General features: G+C 35.0%; 1 protein-coding gene across 1 annotated transcript; it reads left to right on the top strand.

Annotated features, from left to right (window-relative positions):
- Positions 1-5,495: 5,495 nt before the first annotated feature.
- Positions 5,496-15,459, top strand: LOC127440691 (spindlin-W-like). Its single transcript, XM_051697436.1, has 5 exons — positions 5,496-5,620; positions 6,381-6,422; positions 12,299-12,546; positions 13,155-13,388; positions 14,555-15,459. The coding sequence occupies exons 2-5, from the start codon at positions 6,403-6,405 to the stop codon at positions 14,758-14,760; spliced, it is 708 nt and encodes a 235-aa protein (XP_051553396.1). The 5' UTR covers positions 5,496-5,620; positions 6,381-6,402; the 3' UTR covers positions 14,761-15,459.
- Positions 15,460-17,216: the final 1,757 nt, after the last annotated feature.

Raw genomic sequence — 17,216 nt, 5'->3', positions numbered from 1 at the left:
TCAATTTTGAAAACAAATGTTTATATACGCTTGAATATGTGGGCCCCACAGCTTATAAAAGGCCCTCTTAATTTGGGCCCTGTGACTATGAGGGTCCCTAGCCCTCTTATAAGACCCTTTTGCCTTCTTGTTTCTAATTATATTTTTGAGCCACTCTTTAACCCTATAAATCCGCACATATCATATTTGATACATGACTTTCTAAATGACCAAATAAAAATGACCAAATGACCACTATTTTTGAGCCCCACATATTTCAGCCCTTCAAAGCTCTCACAATGGAGGGTAAAGTCTTTGAAGGATATAGGGATGATCACTTCTGAATGGAACACACCATAATTCAGATGTGTTAGAAAGTTATGGCAGCACGAGCCAGAACTGCCTGAACTCTTTGCCAAGTTTCACCAAACCCATGCATAGATGCTGTAGGTGCCTATTTGTTAAATTCTTCAATATTTAAAGTGTTTGATGAAGTTAAAATATTTCATAATGTATTATTGCCCCTTTAAATATATGCACATGTACACATTTAATACACATTTTGTCACATTCTTGTTTTTTGTATGCATAATTTGCAGTATTTACAAGTATTTACATTGAGTTTGCATTATGTATAATAAATATTAAAATGGTACTGTCTCTTTAAGAACAGTTCAGCAAACGTTGAAAAAAACCTGTAGTGGTGGCTCAGCAGTTAAGGCTCTGGATTACTGCACAGAAGGTCAGGGGTTCAAGCCCCAGTACTGCCAAGATGCCACTGTTGGGCACTTGAGCAAGGCCCTTGACCCAATCTGTTCCAGGGGTGCCATATCATGGCTGACCCTGCACTCTGACCCCAGCATAGCTGGGATATGTGAAAAAAAAAAAAAAGAATTTCACTGTGTATGTGTATATGTGTGATAAATAAATAGAATTATAAATTATAATTAACATTCAGTTGAGTGTTTATTTACCACATCCATGCTGTGTGTTTGAATGAATCTGATTGTAAACAACAGAATGGGTATTTAAAGGGAATTCAATCATTGAAAATGTATATTGCGTGGATCTTAACTAGATAATTGAACCGTTGGGGCCCTAAAAGAAAATTGGCCCCAGGGCCCATAATCCGCCCCTGCCTTCAACACTCCTTTCACTTACAAAAAATGTATACTATGGTTTATTTGAATGTGCACCATAGTAATGCTGTGGTATTCTTTGAAGTACCTTGGACTATGTAAATGCCATGAAAATACCCTGGTATATGAATATTGTGATCACCACTCTAAGGTCACTTTCCTGAAATGCTTTTAATTTCTCTTAAAATATCTTTCAGTGACATATATATATTAAAAAAATGTATTTTTGCCTAAGGTTTTGAAATCAAATGTTCATCAAGTACATATGGTGTCCACAAACCTTTGGCCATATAGTGTATATATACATATATATATATATATATATATATATATATATATATATATATATATATATATATGTACATATATGGCCAAAGGTTTGTGGACACCATATGTGCTTGATGAACATTTGATTTCAAAACCTTAGGCATCAATTTCCCCCTTTGCTGTAATAACAGCTTCCACTCTTTTGAGAAGGCTTTCCACTATACTGTATGTAGTAACATGGCTGCAGGGATTTGCTCTCATACATTTACATTTATGCATTTGGCAGACGCTTTTATCCAAAGCGACTTACAGTGCACTTATTACAGAGACAATCCCCCTGGAGCAACCTGGAGTTAAGTGCCTTGCTCAAGGACACAATGGTGGTGGCTGTGGGGATTGAACTCTTTGCCAAGTTTCACCAAACCCATGCATAGATGCTGTAGGTGCCTATTTGTTAAATTCTTCAATATGTAAAGTGTTTGATGAAGTTAAAATCCCAGCTATGCTGGGGTCAGCCATGATATGGCACCCCTGGAACATCTTGGGTCAAGGGCCTTGCTCAAGTGCCCAACAGTGGCATCTTGGCAGTACTGAGGCTTGAACCCCTGACCTTCTGATCAGTAACCCAGAGCCTTAACTGCTGAGCCACCACTGCAGGTGGTGTTTTTCTCAATGTTTGCTGAACTGTTCTTAAAGAGACAGTACCATTTTAATATTTATTATACATAACGCAAACTCAATGTAAATACTTGTAAATACTGCAGACTTTTGCTTACCAGTTCAGTGCTTTAGTCCACTACGCCACCACCACTCCATATCATTCAGACACAAGGCTATCAGTGAGGTCAGGAACTGATGTTGGTCAATGGGGCCTGACTTACAGTTGCTGTTCCAGTTCACCCCAAATGTGATCAGTGGGGTTCAGGTCTGGGCTTTGTGCAGGCCAGTCAATTTCTTCCATGCCAGACACAGTAAACCATTTCTTTATGGACCTCACTTTGTTCACAGGGGCATTGTCATGCTGGAACAGAAAAGGACTATCCCCAAACAGTTGCCACAAATTTGGAAGCACACAAAGCCCAAGCCATTACATAAAGAAACATTAAGATTTTTCTTTACTGGATTTAATGGAGTAACCAAATTCGTTAATTAGAAGGGGGTGTCCACAAACTTTTGGCCACATAGTGTGTGTATATATATATATATAAATTATCTTTTTTTTTTTTTTAAGTGTGAATTTTGAGCTAGTGAAATGGATTGGCATGGCTATGATGTTGATAAGCATTGAACTGTCAATTTCATCACTTGATCAGCACTGATCAGTTAATATTAAACCATTTTTATGTTGTTTATCATTAATAGTGTTAATATTAATTGTATTCAATATGATTACACACCAACTGTATAATCATTAAGAATGTTTAACAAATGTTGTAACTCTTCTCCAAATACAAGTAAGCAGTTCAGTCCAGATCTGTACTGTATCTGTACATCATTGTCTAAAATAGAGACGCAAATGTTCTTGGTATGGCTAAAGTTAGTGTAATGTTTGACATTCGTTTTATATTCAAGATAATACATATTAAACTTTTTCTGCATTTCACATTCTAATGCCAAACAATATACATTATCCGTTACATAATAGATGCATGCTAAGAAAAATACTGCTATAATACTACAAAACTTTTAGTTTGGGGAAAATACACATTTTGTATGCATTGTAATAATGTTTGTACTCTTAAATTATGTACTAATCTACCTCTTATTGCAATCTACCTTTTGACCTGAAGATGTCAAACCAACTGTAAAACAGTCAAAATATTATTCCTTTGCACAAGACTTATTTTTGGGATTATAGCCTACATTTAGTACCTTTTACATCATTTTTAACAACCTATATATCATACGTTATGCAATAGATATGCTTATGTGAAAGATGAAAATGAAAATATTAGCACTTGGTAATTTTATTAAACTTACACTTACAGTGACACCTAAACGTGTGGATGCACCATCATTCAAATGCAATAGTTTTCAGTTATTAATGTCATTGTAGACATTCACTATTCACAGTCAGCCGTGATCAGGGCCGGTCAACCCATTAGGCGACATAGGCGAGCACCTAGGGCCTCATCGCTTCGGGGGCACCAATCTGTTGAGCCAAAAAGTATGTGTTCAATCTGTGTTGAACAAAATGCGCCCTGTCTGTTCCGATAACTGTTGTGGCGCCCCGCACGGAACAAACAGACAGTGCACTAAATGCCTTACTACCATACTACTCTTACTGTTTCAGTTATACCTGTGTTTGGCAAAAACAGTGAGAGTATTATGGATAGTATCCCAAATGCGTGAATTAATCAGTGTTTTGAGTCAGTGCTTCTCAATGAATTTGTCTAACGTGCGGGCTGAATCGTTTGAAGCGCTTTGTCGTGCAGTAAAACAGTAACGGGATGCTTTAGGAGACAATGCTGAATGAAGTGAATATTTACTTACAATTCACTGAAACAAAACCTGCATCAGCATTCAGTCGTTTGCCAGTGATGAAGATCATGTGCGAGTGCAAGTGCAGTCTGTGAACGATTGTCTAATGCAGGTAAAGATATTTTCTAAATAAAAGTATATCAAAACACTTACATTATATGAAAGCGCTTAAAAGTACTCAAATGACCAATACCATGTTTTTTGGACACATTCTTTGGAGTAGCCTTCCATATAAATACCATGATATAGGGCTAATGTATATAATAAAAATACCAAGGTTTTACCATATTGTACCATCACTGTACCATGATACTGCCACAGCAGACTTTTGAGAAAGATACATTTGATAAACTTCAACTTGTGCTGTGTAATGTGAAAAGGTGACAATATGTTTTTAGTCCACTCATTAATGCTACACAATATACAGTATATAGGCTATTAAAGACAATGTTCGAATGATGCTCCTAAAATCACCAGAAATGAATGCTTTGGTGCTGTTTTTGCTAAATGAATAAATAAAATAAATAATTTTAAACCCCCCATACAACATCATGGTACAATAGATTGTGTACTTGATGGGCCCCAGACTCCCCAGCAATGATGAAAGCCTATAAATGTGCCTGCTGTGAAATATACTGTACAATGTGCATGGTTTTTTAGGGCAGTGTGCCTCTTTTTTTTTTTTTTTTTATAGAACATATTAGACCACTTGACTTGGTTTACGTGCACTTTACATTAAACGTATTCCTATATATAGTGATACCCATTTATGATGCCTACTTAAGAAGCCATAACATGCACTTGCATATTTCTTCCCAACATCGTTGCTAGTTTTAGTTTATACACATTGGGTTGTATTTAATTATGTGTTAATTTGTACTTTTTTGTGTAAAAAATAATACATAACTCTCTAATATTTTTATTTTTTTCTGGAGGTGCTGGAGGGTCTCGCCTAGGGTGCCAAATGGGGTAGGGCCGGCACTGGCTGTGATTCATTTAATCCATCAGTAAAAGTGTCCAATAACAGGGTGGTTGCTAAGATTAAGCAAGTAGTATTCGGCTGGTCATGTGATCCCAACATGGCAGCCCCCATGAGGGGACCCTCTCCATGTATATTAAATGTATATTGAGTGTTTATGATTTTATACATCAGTTTCAAACATTACAATTAATTTCTTTAAAAGTACAACTTTTTTTTATAAGGAAAAAAATACTGAATGCATCTTTTATCCAATTAGTTATATTTTTAGAAAAAGAGTATTAATATATTCAAAAAATGGAATACACAAATTTGTACAAAAGAAAACCAGGAAAAAAAGGCCTATTTGTCCAAACATGACCATTGGAATGACAAAGAAAAATCCTGGTTCATCTTGGGAAATGTAGTTCAGTGCGTGTATCAATAAACCATGTAAACATCCTCCCACCCAGTGTGCCAGAGTTTCTTTATAAATAAATTATTAACCCTGATGAATTTTCGTGGAGCTCTTTTGTAAATAAGTTCTTGTATATCTGGCTTTTATCTTCTGATGTACATTGACAGACATTACAGGAAAAATGCGTCTCTCCGCCCCTTAACAGCTTCAGAACTATATTTCCCAGAATGCCCATTCCCCTGTTCGCGCTGTTGTGGGGGACGAAGGATTCTGGGGGATGTAGTTTAACTGGGCCGTGATGCTTGACGTCTGCACGAGCGTGTTACATGAGGATCTGTGCAAAGGGAAGTCCATCTTAGACATGAAAATAGAGGCCAGGTATTTTTGCTTTTGTAACAGTTTTTACAAATACACATTCGCAAAGGTATCTGAGAGGGATTATGATGATAAAATAGAACAATAAACCGATTTTGCGTGTTGCGCATAGGAGAAAGCGACTGTGTTTTACAGCTGCGTTGGTGGTTTGCAGGTAAAGTAGCGAAACGACCCGATTCTGCGGCTTTTTATAGACTCTTAACGGTAATAAACTTTAATTATTGATTTCTGACAGATTGGTTATGGCGCAAATGTGGAATGGAAGATATGTGTCGCAGTAATAACCTAGTTTGCACATTTAGCATATTGAAAATGTACCGGCCTGTTTTAGCCGCATTGTTCCGAACGTATAATGTACTGCGGGACAAACTTTAACATCATAAACCATAAACATGTAGCAGATTTGACTGTAATTATGCAATATGCGCGCTCTTGACATCCGGCAGTGCAGCAGTCCAGTCTGTCCAATCAAAGGCGAGAGAAATGTGTGCAATGCTACAAAATAACAAAAGACAACGTGACGTTACATATGTAACAATGTTGCTGTGATACATATGTAACATCCACTGCAACAACACTTGAAACGTTGTAACGTTTAAACAAATGTCGCAGATTTTGTGTCACTCTTGACAGAAACTGTCAAAGTCATGTGATCTGCCATATGTTGACACTCCATCAGTTTCTTTTTGATGAAATTAAAGTGTTTTATTTGTGTATTATGTCTTAAATTCTTCTGTCATTTTTTTTTCTTTCTCTCTTCTAGTCGTGTCTGAGGTTTTGGAAACATGTCCAAAAAAAGGGGCAGGTGAGTAAAGATAAGATAAACGTGCTTTTCCATGGTTTGCTACTTTGATACATGGGTCAGTGTTGTACTGCTCATTTGATTTTGTCCAGTCTATTAACTTAAAATGCATTCACAGACACTAATTGCAATTTTAAAAGCCACAGGTGTGGGAAATTAAACTTTAATTGACATTTAAACCTGTGTGTGTCACCTTGTATGTCTGTAACAAGGCCGAACATTCAAGGGTATGTAAACTTTTGATCAGGGCCATTTGGGTGATTTCTGTTTTCATTATGATTTAAAAAGGAGCCAAACAACTATGTGATAATAAATGGCTTCATATGATCACTATCCTTAAATAAAAGACAGTTTTTTTTGCATGATCAGTCATATTTTCAAAATCAATGCTAAAATGTCACAATTTCTGCCAGGGTATGCAAACTTTTGAGCACAACTGTATATATAAATAAAAACAGCATTTGTGGCATAATGTTGATTACCACAAACATTTATTTAGACTCGTCCTTCCTTTTCTTTAAAAAAAAAGAAGCAAAAATCGAGGGTGAAGTGAGGCACTTACAGTGAAAGTGAATGGGGCCAGTTTCTGGAGGGTTTAAAGGCAGAAATTTGAAGCTTCTAATTTTATAAAAGCACTTACATTAATACTTCTGTTAAAACTCATGTATTATTTGAGCTGTAAAGTTGTTAAAATCCTAATTTTTACAATGGATGCACCGTTACCACTTTTTCTCTTCCAATTCCGATAACAGAAATCTCAGTATTGACTGATACCGATCCCAAGCCGATACCAGTGTTGTTGTTTTTTGCATAATCAGTTTAGAATATCTTTACATTATTATGTGGAGCTAATTGGGGGTCCTCTGTAATATGTAAAGAAACACAAACCTCTAACTACACATTATTTTAATATAAATGTATAGCTTATTAAGAAACACTTTATTGTTAACTAGTATACTGGATAATGTAGCAGCAAAATTAACAGTAATTCCAGTCTTCAAGACATCAGTAGAAAAGAAACCAGTGTTTTATTTTTGCCTTTTTTTCTTTTCTTTTTTTTTCTTTTTTATAAATGTTTCAACTTGCATCTGGATTCAGATCTCTTTTTTGTTCAATTTAGTTGTAAGACATCAGTCCACTTTTCATCCACACAGTTATTTTTTGGAACCCATTCAACTTTATTGTTATAAATTGTAAACAAATAGTAATGATGACAATAATAATAATAAATTGTTATTAATATTATTATTATTGATTTTTACCTTTTAAATACAACAGTAATATATTTAAATCGTGCACTTTTTAAACCCTCACGCTTTTATTTTGACATTCTAAACTCTTCAGGAAGTCCTGTATGTGTCTGTTTGTAGGCAAGTTCACAGTAGTTTAATTCGCTTCATATTCAAATTCTGGTAAAATGCACCTCCGGTGCCATTCTAAATGCATATTATAAGTGAACTGAACTATTGAGTGTCTACATCTGAGATGCTGTTTTTGAGTAGAGCTCAAGTATTGCACACCGCTGTGAAGGCTAAAAATAGCCGTGAGTGCATCACCAGCCTGTGCGTGAGTTTGTGTCAACAGAGCAGCACCATTCACTAACACACTGGCGCTGCGCATACTATATATTTACTTATCAAACACAGCCTTTTGTGATTCACAGAGCTATTGCACATCTTCAAGTGGCTTTGAATAAAATGCATGAGTCAGATGAACTGCTTTAATGGTGTTTTTATGGTTCTTTTATGTCGTTGTTGGAGCTTGACAGTAACGAACATGACTAACACACAGTATCGGATTTGGATTGGGCTTGTCGGACCGATACCCGATCCATCTAGAAGCTTCAGTATTGGAGCCGATACCGATCCAGGTATCGGATCGGTGCATCCCTAATTTTTACAGTCATTTTAGGGTTTTAAATGTTGTTGATATTACATCATCATGGCAACAAAGTTGTAAAATTAGCTGTAACTTTACACAGAAAAGGTTTGTAAGCCATTTTATTACACTAAAATCATGTTAACATGCATATTGTTTTTGTCTTGTCTATACTTTTGAAACAGTGATTATTTTAATGTTCAAATATTGGCCCCCATTCACTTCCATTGTAAGTGCCTCACTGTAACCCAGATTTTAGCTTTTTTTTTTTTTTTTAAAGAAAAGGAGGGACGAGTCAGGATACATTTTTGTGGGAATCAATATTATGCCACAAATGCTGTTGATTGAGCTTAACTTGCATTAATCCCAGAATATTACTTTGATATTTGAAAAACCTTTTTCCAGCAAATCAAAGTCAGTTGGTGTAACCAACATGTAGGTAGCCATTTTGATGTCATGTGACCAAAAACAAAACGACAACAACCTTAAACAGATTGGACTGCTTTAGACCCTAAATCATTATTTTGTCATATAAATATTTTGACATTTTCATGAAATGTTTCTCTTTAGGTCATATGGAATAACCCTGGAAAAAACTTCTTGACATGCTTGACTTTTGAACAAAATGTATGATATTTGAAAACAATTTTTTAAAATTAATTATTAAGTTGTATACACTCTCATGTATTGCATGCAATGAGAGTGTTTAAATACCTTTTACTTGGTTACACCACTTGACATTTTTAAGTCATTAAATCAGTCTTTCAAATAATCAGCCTTATTCAAAAATTCTGACAATGCCAGAAAACCTTGTTTACATGAGATTTAAAATAATTGAATTATTATCTGCGTTTGATGTCAAAACGTAAACGGTCATGCGCACAACACTTGCGCACATTGGATAAGTCAGTAAGAATAGCGGTAAATTTATGCGTTAACCGTTTATGACTTTACCCTGATACAGGAAAACCGCAGGAACGTCACAATATATTGATTATCAATCGGCATGTTATTTTCTCAATGCATTTTTGAGGCATCAATACATTAACATTAGCCAACATTTAAATTAGAAGCCTAATTTGCATGCTTTCCAATTCACTGTCAGTTCCTTATTTTAGAACGTGCCATATCGTCGGGAAAATTCTCGGATTGTCGATGTGTGAAAAAGGCATCGATCCCAAGCCTAGAAAACTGTTTAAGGCGTTTACATGACGGTAAAAATTTTCGGTTTACTATGCATAATCGGTGTAAGATCCTGTGTGTAAATGCGCTCGCTGACTACACACTGCTCAGTCTATCAGTAGATGTTAGTTTGATGCGTTCCCATGTGACTCTGGGCTGATAAGAATACTTTAGTGGTGGGCCAAAATATGTCGTGCCATTTCCAGGAATGTTTTAATGTTAGAAAAGCTTTGTGACAGTCCTGCTCCAGTGGCACTGCATATGATGAAACTGAACTCTTATGCACACGGCTGAACATTTGTAAAATATTAGTGGTAGTTTTATGTTATTTATGTCAGCCAGTGAGCTGCTGTATAACATGTTTGTCTGGAAACATCATAATTTATGCTGCTTTAACAGATGGCTGCAAATTTATTGTTGGATTTCATTTAGTATGCAAAACAGCAAAAATAAATGATAAATGGATAGTTCTGGCCCTGAAATCAGATCAGATGAGACACGTTTGATATACAATATACTGTAAACGCACACTTTTGACTGCAAATGAATTAAATTCTATATTAATACAGCAAGTCTGCATTATCACCTTTAAACCTGTAGTGAGGCTAATTAAAACTGTTACTTGGCAGTTTATTATGCTTATTGTTATCAGTACATATCATTTTATTACTGAGCATTGTCTTCTATAATATTACTGTTGCTGCCCATGGTTTTTAAGAAACACTTGATGTGGTTCATTACAGTGGTTTTTACAATGGTTAAGGGGGTTTTAGGGACTGGTAAAGGGCGGATTCAGAGTGAAATCACCTCAGATATCTTACTGCAGCTGCTTTTGAGGAGGCTGATAGATGAGTTTAATCACAGATTTTTAGAGGATCTGAAATGAAAGAAAGGGGGACTAAAGCCTCCCTAAATTGGGTCTAGCAACATCTATGGAACAAGTGAAGTTATTTTGATTTAGTTGAAGATTATGTAGAGAACCATTTTTGTTTTATTTGGAAAATGTGCACTTATGAATCATGCACCTTAAGGCCAAGAACATGTATGAAGAAACTAAACGGGGTACGTTTTCAATTCGTGCTGACTTTAATATCACAGCTCCTCTTGTTTTGTCCGCACTCAATAATAAGGATGGCCAGCTCGCGCAGGACCAGCATGAGAGAGTTTTGGGGCAGTTGACAGAATTGTCACTAGGGATGGCAATTGTAAGGAATTTAACGTTTCCGGTTCTGGTTCCATTTGACCCTTCCCTAAGCTCCGCTCTGCTTTGACAAAATATTTGGAACTTTCTTATTGGATTTGCTGCCCTTAGCAGCCTGAGATAATATCATTTTAACAGGACAGATCTTTGCAGGTGTGGTTACACATGCTTTTTAATTAATATATTTTATTAATTCATTAAAGTTCTTAAAAAGGTACCACTTATTGCAAGAAGACTTAAAGGAAAAGTAAAATGTAAAATGTCATGTGAACAACCTTACAAAAAAATCAGATTTGAACAGAAAATCAGATTTAGGTCACATTCAGCTGCGGTGTGAACGCAGCCTTTGAGTGTGTTGTTCCGTCTGCATCGGCAGAAAAATCCACATTCGAGAACCGGTAACAGAACTGAAAGTCGTGAAAATCGTACTATTCCAGAAAATTATTTTTTAAATTTAACCTGTTCTGAAAGAGAAATTATTCTTGGTACTCAACCCTAATTGTCATTTGCCCTGTTGGGCCAATAATGTGTTTTGATGGCCAACAGAGATGTATGTATAAATTCATACTATAGGTTTCATTAAGTTATATTATAGTTGTAAAAATATATATTTACAGCTATTATTCCAAATTAAAAACCTAGTTAAGTTAATCAAATTTTTTTTTTTTTTAGATAGATAGAAATTTTAACATTAAATAAAAAAACATTGGTAGCACTTTTTAGTAAGGTTACATTTAGGTATCATGAACTAACAGTGTATTTTTTTTTTTTTTTGGTTTTTTTGGTTTTTTTAACAGTGTTTATTAATCTTTGTTAATGTTAGTTAATAAAAATACTGTAGTTGTTCATTGTTAATTCATGTTAGTTCATAGTGCATTAATTAATGTTAACAAATACTTTTGATTTAAAAAAATGTTCAAAATTAACATTACTCAAGATTAATAAATGCTGTAAATGTATTGTTCAATTTTAGTTCATATTAACTAATGTTGTTAAAGCTGAAGTATGCGTGCATGAGTCGGCGCCACCAAACGGAATTGCAAAAATAAACTTTGTTTTCAAAACAGCTTTCTGAATACACCCCCGTCTGCCGTTGGTCAAACATAGAGATAGTCCCGCCCCCAACTCACGCAATTGGTTGAGCAACGTTGTTGGGGTGGGTCTAAGCGCGTCGCTCTAAACAAACACAGGAATTCTCAAAGTGCCAGAGAGAAACAGTGCTTACAGTTTTCGAGAAAATTAACCCATGAATGCCTTACTTCATAAAAAGCTGGGATAGGAGAAAGTATTTTAATACATACAACTATTTCTTTAACTAATGTTAACAAATGGAACCTTATTTTGGTTACAATATAAATAGGTGATGCATAAAAAACATGTTTAATTTTTTTAAATTGAAAAATCTGAACCACTGTCCTAAAGAAATCTTTATTCTTGGGACCTGGTAGATACTGATTTTAATATAACTGTAGAGTAGCATGCAGTATATGCATTTATTATGCTCCTAATGCAGCAAAAAAAACAAAGTCATGATCATTATTAGATGAGAGGTAAAATATTTATTGGTTGGCTCTATATTCCGCAGCCCATTATGTTCCTGTGTTTCTCGTCTTTACAGGAAGCGTAGCAGCGGCGAGCTTAGCGACAGTCTCACTCCGGATCCCAACAACCTGCTCGGCCGACGGATCCAACACAGCTGGCGGGAGAAGGGCGCGCTGACCAAATGGAAAGGAACAGTACTGGACCGGCTCACCGTCAACTCGTCCTTATATATGGTCAAATACGACGGCTTTGATTGCGTCTACGGAATCGAGCTCTTTAAGGATGAGAGAGTTTCCAACCTGCAAGTCCTCACAGAAAAAGTGGGTGAGTAGGTGACTTTCGCTCTGCAAGCAGGAAACAAACCAGCCACAGGAAGAAGCACATGGATGGGCACTCATGTCATTTATTTATTTTTTTAGTACATGAACTTTGTTTCTGATAACAAACTATGCTTCTAAAAATGCTGTGCTACCGAATGATTTCTCCACAGATGATGGTGTGCACTGAAGTTCTGTGAGATTTGTTGAAGCCACTGAGAACATTACCTCATTCTGCAGTGTTTTTCATGCAGTTATGCACACATCTGTTCCTAAATAATTATATTACAATTAAAGTAGACAGAAGGGAAAATAAATGAACTGGCAAATAAATAAAAAAAATAATAAAGAGACTGATTTGGGAGCTGTTTAGTGTTGAGAAAAATCTGGAAATATTTCACCGCATGAAAAGTAAATGTGGGATTAGAATATGAGTGTTATTAGATGTAATTCTTTTCATCATAATGCTGTTTTACAAAAGGTTTACGTTGTGCCGTGGTAAAATCACTGTAATCCGCAGCCTCTTATTGCTTTGCCTTATAATAGTCACTGGTTGCTTTGTGGTAACCATAGGTAAATTGTGTAAATTTCACTGTGTTTTCTGACATCTCGAAGTGAACAACAAGATCAAGGTTCCTCATGACGCAGAGGAGCTGGTGGGGAAAGCCGTAGAACATCTGTTTGAGAAGGAAGACGGTGAGAAGAACGAGTGGAGGGGGATGGTGCTGTCTCGCGCACCCATTATGACCAACTGGTACTACATCACCTATGAGAAAGACCCTGTTCTGTACATGTACCAGCTCTGGGACGACTACAAAGACGGAGACCTGCGGATTTTACCTGAAGCAGGTATACAAACAGAGAATTTTTTATAGACATTCCTTTGAAAAAAAAAAAAAAAAACCCTCAAGATTTGAGACAACTTTATTTTATTTTAAAGTACTGCATCTTGTGTTGTGATGTTCACTTTGGCACATGATATATGATAGTCACTTAATCATAATCATCATATTGAACTTATGTTTTTACAAAACTGCAAAGATTACAAGATTACTTGTAACGTGTCTTGTAACATCTGTATTTGTAACTCGTAAGTTTCGAAGTTACTGCAATACTTTTTTAAATATTACAAAGAGCTGTGAAAATTTTTTATTTAAAAAAATAATAATATTAATGTTCCTTTATTAATTAATGTTTAATATCAGTTGAATATTTTATGAATATTCTATTCATAAACAAAATGTATCCCATTAAAACTGTTTTTAAATGAGTACCTATTAATAATATTAATATAATATTCAAAATGAATTTTATTTTATTCTATGCATAACATTAATTATTCTTCCATTAATACAATTTTACTTTTTTATGTATTCATTTTAGTATAATATTTAATATCAATTATATTTCATTCTATTAAAAAATACATTATTCTTCCATTATTAAAATATTTAAAATATTTGTTTAATATTAATATAATATTTAATATCCATTATATTTTATTCTATTCATAAAATAAATAATTATCCTATTATTAAACTGTTTTGAATATGAGTTAATTTAATATAATCAATATCATATTTAATATCAATTGAATATTTTATGAATATTTTTTCTATTCATAAAATAAATCATCCCATTAATAAAATGTTTTGTATATGATTATCTATTGTTTAATATTAATGTAATATTCAAAATGAATTGACATTTATTCTATTCATAAAATAAATTATTCTCCCATTAACAATGTTTTAAATATATATTTTATTTACTATTTAATAATAGTATAATATTTAATTTCAATCATATTTTATTCTATTTAAAAAATAAATTCTTTTCCCATTATTAAAATATGTTTTGAATGAGTTTATTTAATATTAATACAATATTTAATACTAATTGTATTTTATTCAATTCATAAAAGCAGAAAAAAAAACTCCCATTAATAATGACTCATTTAACAACATTGTTACTACATTGTGATGTAAAATCATTTAATTAGTTCGTTTCCGCAGAAAATAAACACCTGCTGCCGGCAGACAGGAAGCCCGGAGAGGAAACAGAGAGTCTTGTGGGTAAGCAGGTGGAGTACGTGACGGATAAAGGCGTGAAGAGAACCGGCCTCGTCATCTATCAAGTTCCCGCCAAGCCGTCTGTGTACTACATCAAATACGACGACGATTTCCACATCCACGTTTACGACCTGGTCAAGACGACCTAAAACAAACAGACAAAGCAAAGAAAACGAAAACAAACCCGCTTTCGTCTCACCTCGTAGTAGCTTAAGTATCATCGCATTGTACCTTCTCATTGTACAGTTCGCCATGCTATGAAGTGCTGGCCGCGGAGGTATGAAGCGTTAGTGTGCAGGGTTTGTTATTTTGTGTGGTTGTCGAAATTGACAGCTTAGGGAGACGATTTTTAAAATTGTCATATCAAAACCGTGTATTTATATGTGTGCATTGGGCGTCATTCAGTGACTTCACATGTTTATTAGCCCGTATAACAGGATGTCTTTGCGAGGCGTAGCTTTGATTCAGCTGTAAGCCCCGGGACAGGTCAATCTCATATGAGTTTTGAGATTTGTATTTGAATGTTCGGCCTCGTAAGACCGGTGAGGATTTTCCTTCATTTAAACTGTAAATATCTTTGAACACAAGTCAAAAAGATGCATACGTCACGTGCAAGAAACAGGAAGACGTTCTTTAACTGACACCACAGAAACTTATTTATTGAATCGGTAAGATTCGAAAACAAATGTTTGCACCCAGAAAACCTTTAAAACCTTTGAGTTGGGCATAATTTAATGCATATTGTGACTCACTGAATTCTGCTGCAGTTTTTTTTTCCTCTTAACCAAATCCGGACAGATCTGCAACTTGACAAATGTTTGCGCTTTCCACTACATTCAGTAGGTGGCTTTTGATTTAAAAAAAAAAAAAAAAAAAAAGAGAGTCTGTTTTGTAAGGGTGCCGTGCTAAGACTCAAACTAAACAAAAGTAGCATGTAGCAGGTAAAATTTTACTTTTAACATGTTTTTGGCATTTTAATAACGATTCACCTCATTAAAAACAAGAATAACTGGGCGACATCACCCAATGCGACATCACGCCCCATCTGTAGCATTGCTAACATGCTCTACGGAGAGGGTTGTTTGTGTTTCTAATGTGAAATCATCCGTGTTTTATTGAACATTCGCTTAGTCTTTGAATAACAGATGAGCACTTATTTCTAAACACATAACTACATTTGTGATTTTCAATGTCATGCGTAGAGAAAACTCAACCAACTGTTCATAGTTTGAAGTATATGTATTATTTTCTGTGTTGATTTGTTTTTACTATTGTAAATGTCAATATATACAGTAAGAGTTGATCATTACATATCTTTATCCATAAAAAAACCTGATTTGAAAACATGTTATGTTGCCCAGTCCTCTGACCTCTATTTGATAAAGTCTGATTTGTGACTTGCAAAGTTTAAAAGACCTCAATATAGTCAAATCTGAATCGAAACCAACAGGGTGGAAACTGTTAGACTGCTAATAACATGATCAAATCAACTTCTCCCATTGCCTTACTGTGAATTAAAGGCATATCGTAATAAATGATGACATGCCCATGTTTATCAGATTTGATGTGTATGATATTAAAGCTCTTGCGATGGACGCACCTTATGTTATTTCAGCTGATCTGAGTAATGAGGAGCGATTTTCTTATTTCTTGTCAATTAACTTCAGACAAGTTTCCCCTTGTGCATACATGTCAGTTTAACTCACAGTTTTGACATCATGCACTAGCTCTTTAAACAGGATGAAAATGAACATTGAAATGTCTTTGGTGACTCTTTTTTTCTCTCTTTTTTGCTTCACATTTTGTCTGTAAGCAATGCATACAAGCATGTCATAATTGGCCTCCTATTCATGTAGCTGATTAGGACTTTTTTGCTTGTAGCATTCGCACTTTGTTCTTATGCTGACAAGTGTAGCTCTGATACGTCTCGAAGTCAAACGATTAAAAACATTGTGTGAAATTTAATTTCAGTTGCAAAGAAAAGAACAAACTACAGTTGTGCTCAAAAGTTTGCATACCCTGGCAGAAATTGTGAAAAACTGTCTTTTAAGGATAGTGATCATATGAAGCCATTTATTATCACATAGTTGTTTGGCTCCTTTTTAAATCATAATGGTAACAGAAATCACCCAAATGGCCCTGATCAAAAGTTTACATAGCCTTGAATGTTTGGCCTTGTTACAGACACACAAGGTGACACACACTGGTTTAAATGGCAATTAAAGGTTAATTTCCCACACCTGTGGATTTTTAAATTGCAATTAGTGTCTGTGTATAAATAGTCAATGAGTTTGTTAGCTCTCACGTGGATGCACTGAGCAGGCTAGATACTGATCCATGGGGAGCAGAAAAGAACTGTTAAAAGACCTGCGTAACAAGGTAATGGAACTTTATAAAGATGGAAAAGGATATAAAAAGATATCCAAAGCCTTGAAAATGCCAGTCAGTACTGTTCAATCACTTAAGAAGTGGAAAATTCAGGGATCTTTTGATACCAAGCCAAGGTCAGGTAGACCAAGAAAGATTTCAGCCACAACTGCCAGAAGAATTGTTCGGGATACAAAGAAAAACCCACAGGTAACCTCAGGAGAAATACAGGCTGCTC

The sequence above is a fragment of the Myxocyprinus asiaticus genome, chromosome 5 (genome assembly GCF_019703515.2).
Source record: "Myxocyprinus asiaticus isolate MX2 ecotype Aquarium Trade chromosome 5, UBuf_Myxa_2, whole genome shotgun sequence".
NCBI classification, from domain to species: domain Eukaryota; kingdom Metazoa; phylum Chordata; class Actinopteri; order Cypriniformes; family Catostomidae; genus Myxocyprinus; species Myxocyprinus asiaticus.
The sequence above is the reverse complement of the archived record's forward strand: the minus strand, read 5'-3'. Positions and strand labels throughout refer to the sequence as shown.

Coding starts and splice junctions, on each gene's coding strand:
- LOC127440691 (XM_051697436.1), top strand. CDS start 6,403: ATGTCCAAAAAAAGGGGCAG. Junction 6,423..12,298: donor ATGTCCAAAAAAAGGGGCAG/GTGAGTAAAGAT, acceptor TCGTCTTTACAG/GAAGCGTAGCAGCGGCGAGC. Junction 13,389..14,554: donor GCGGATTTTACCTGAAGCAG/GTATACAAACAG, acceptor TCGTTTCCGCAG/AAAATAAACACCTGCTGCCG.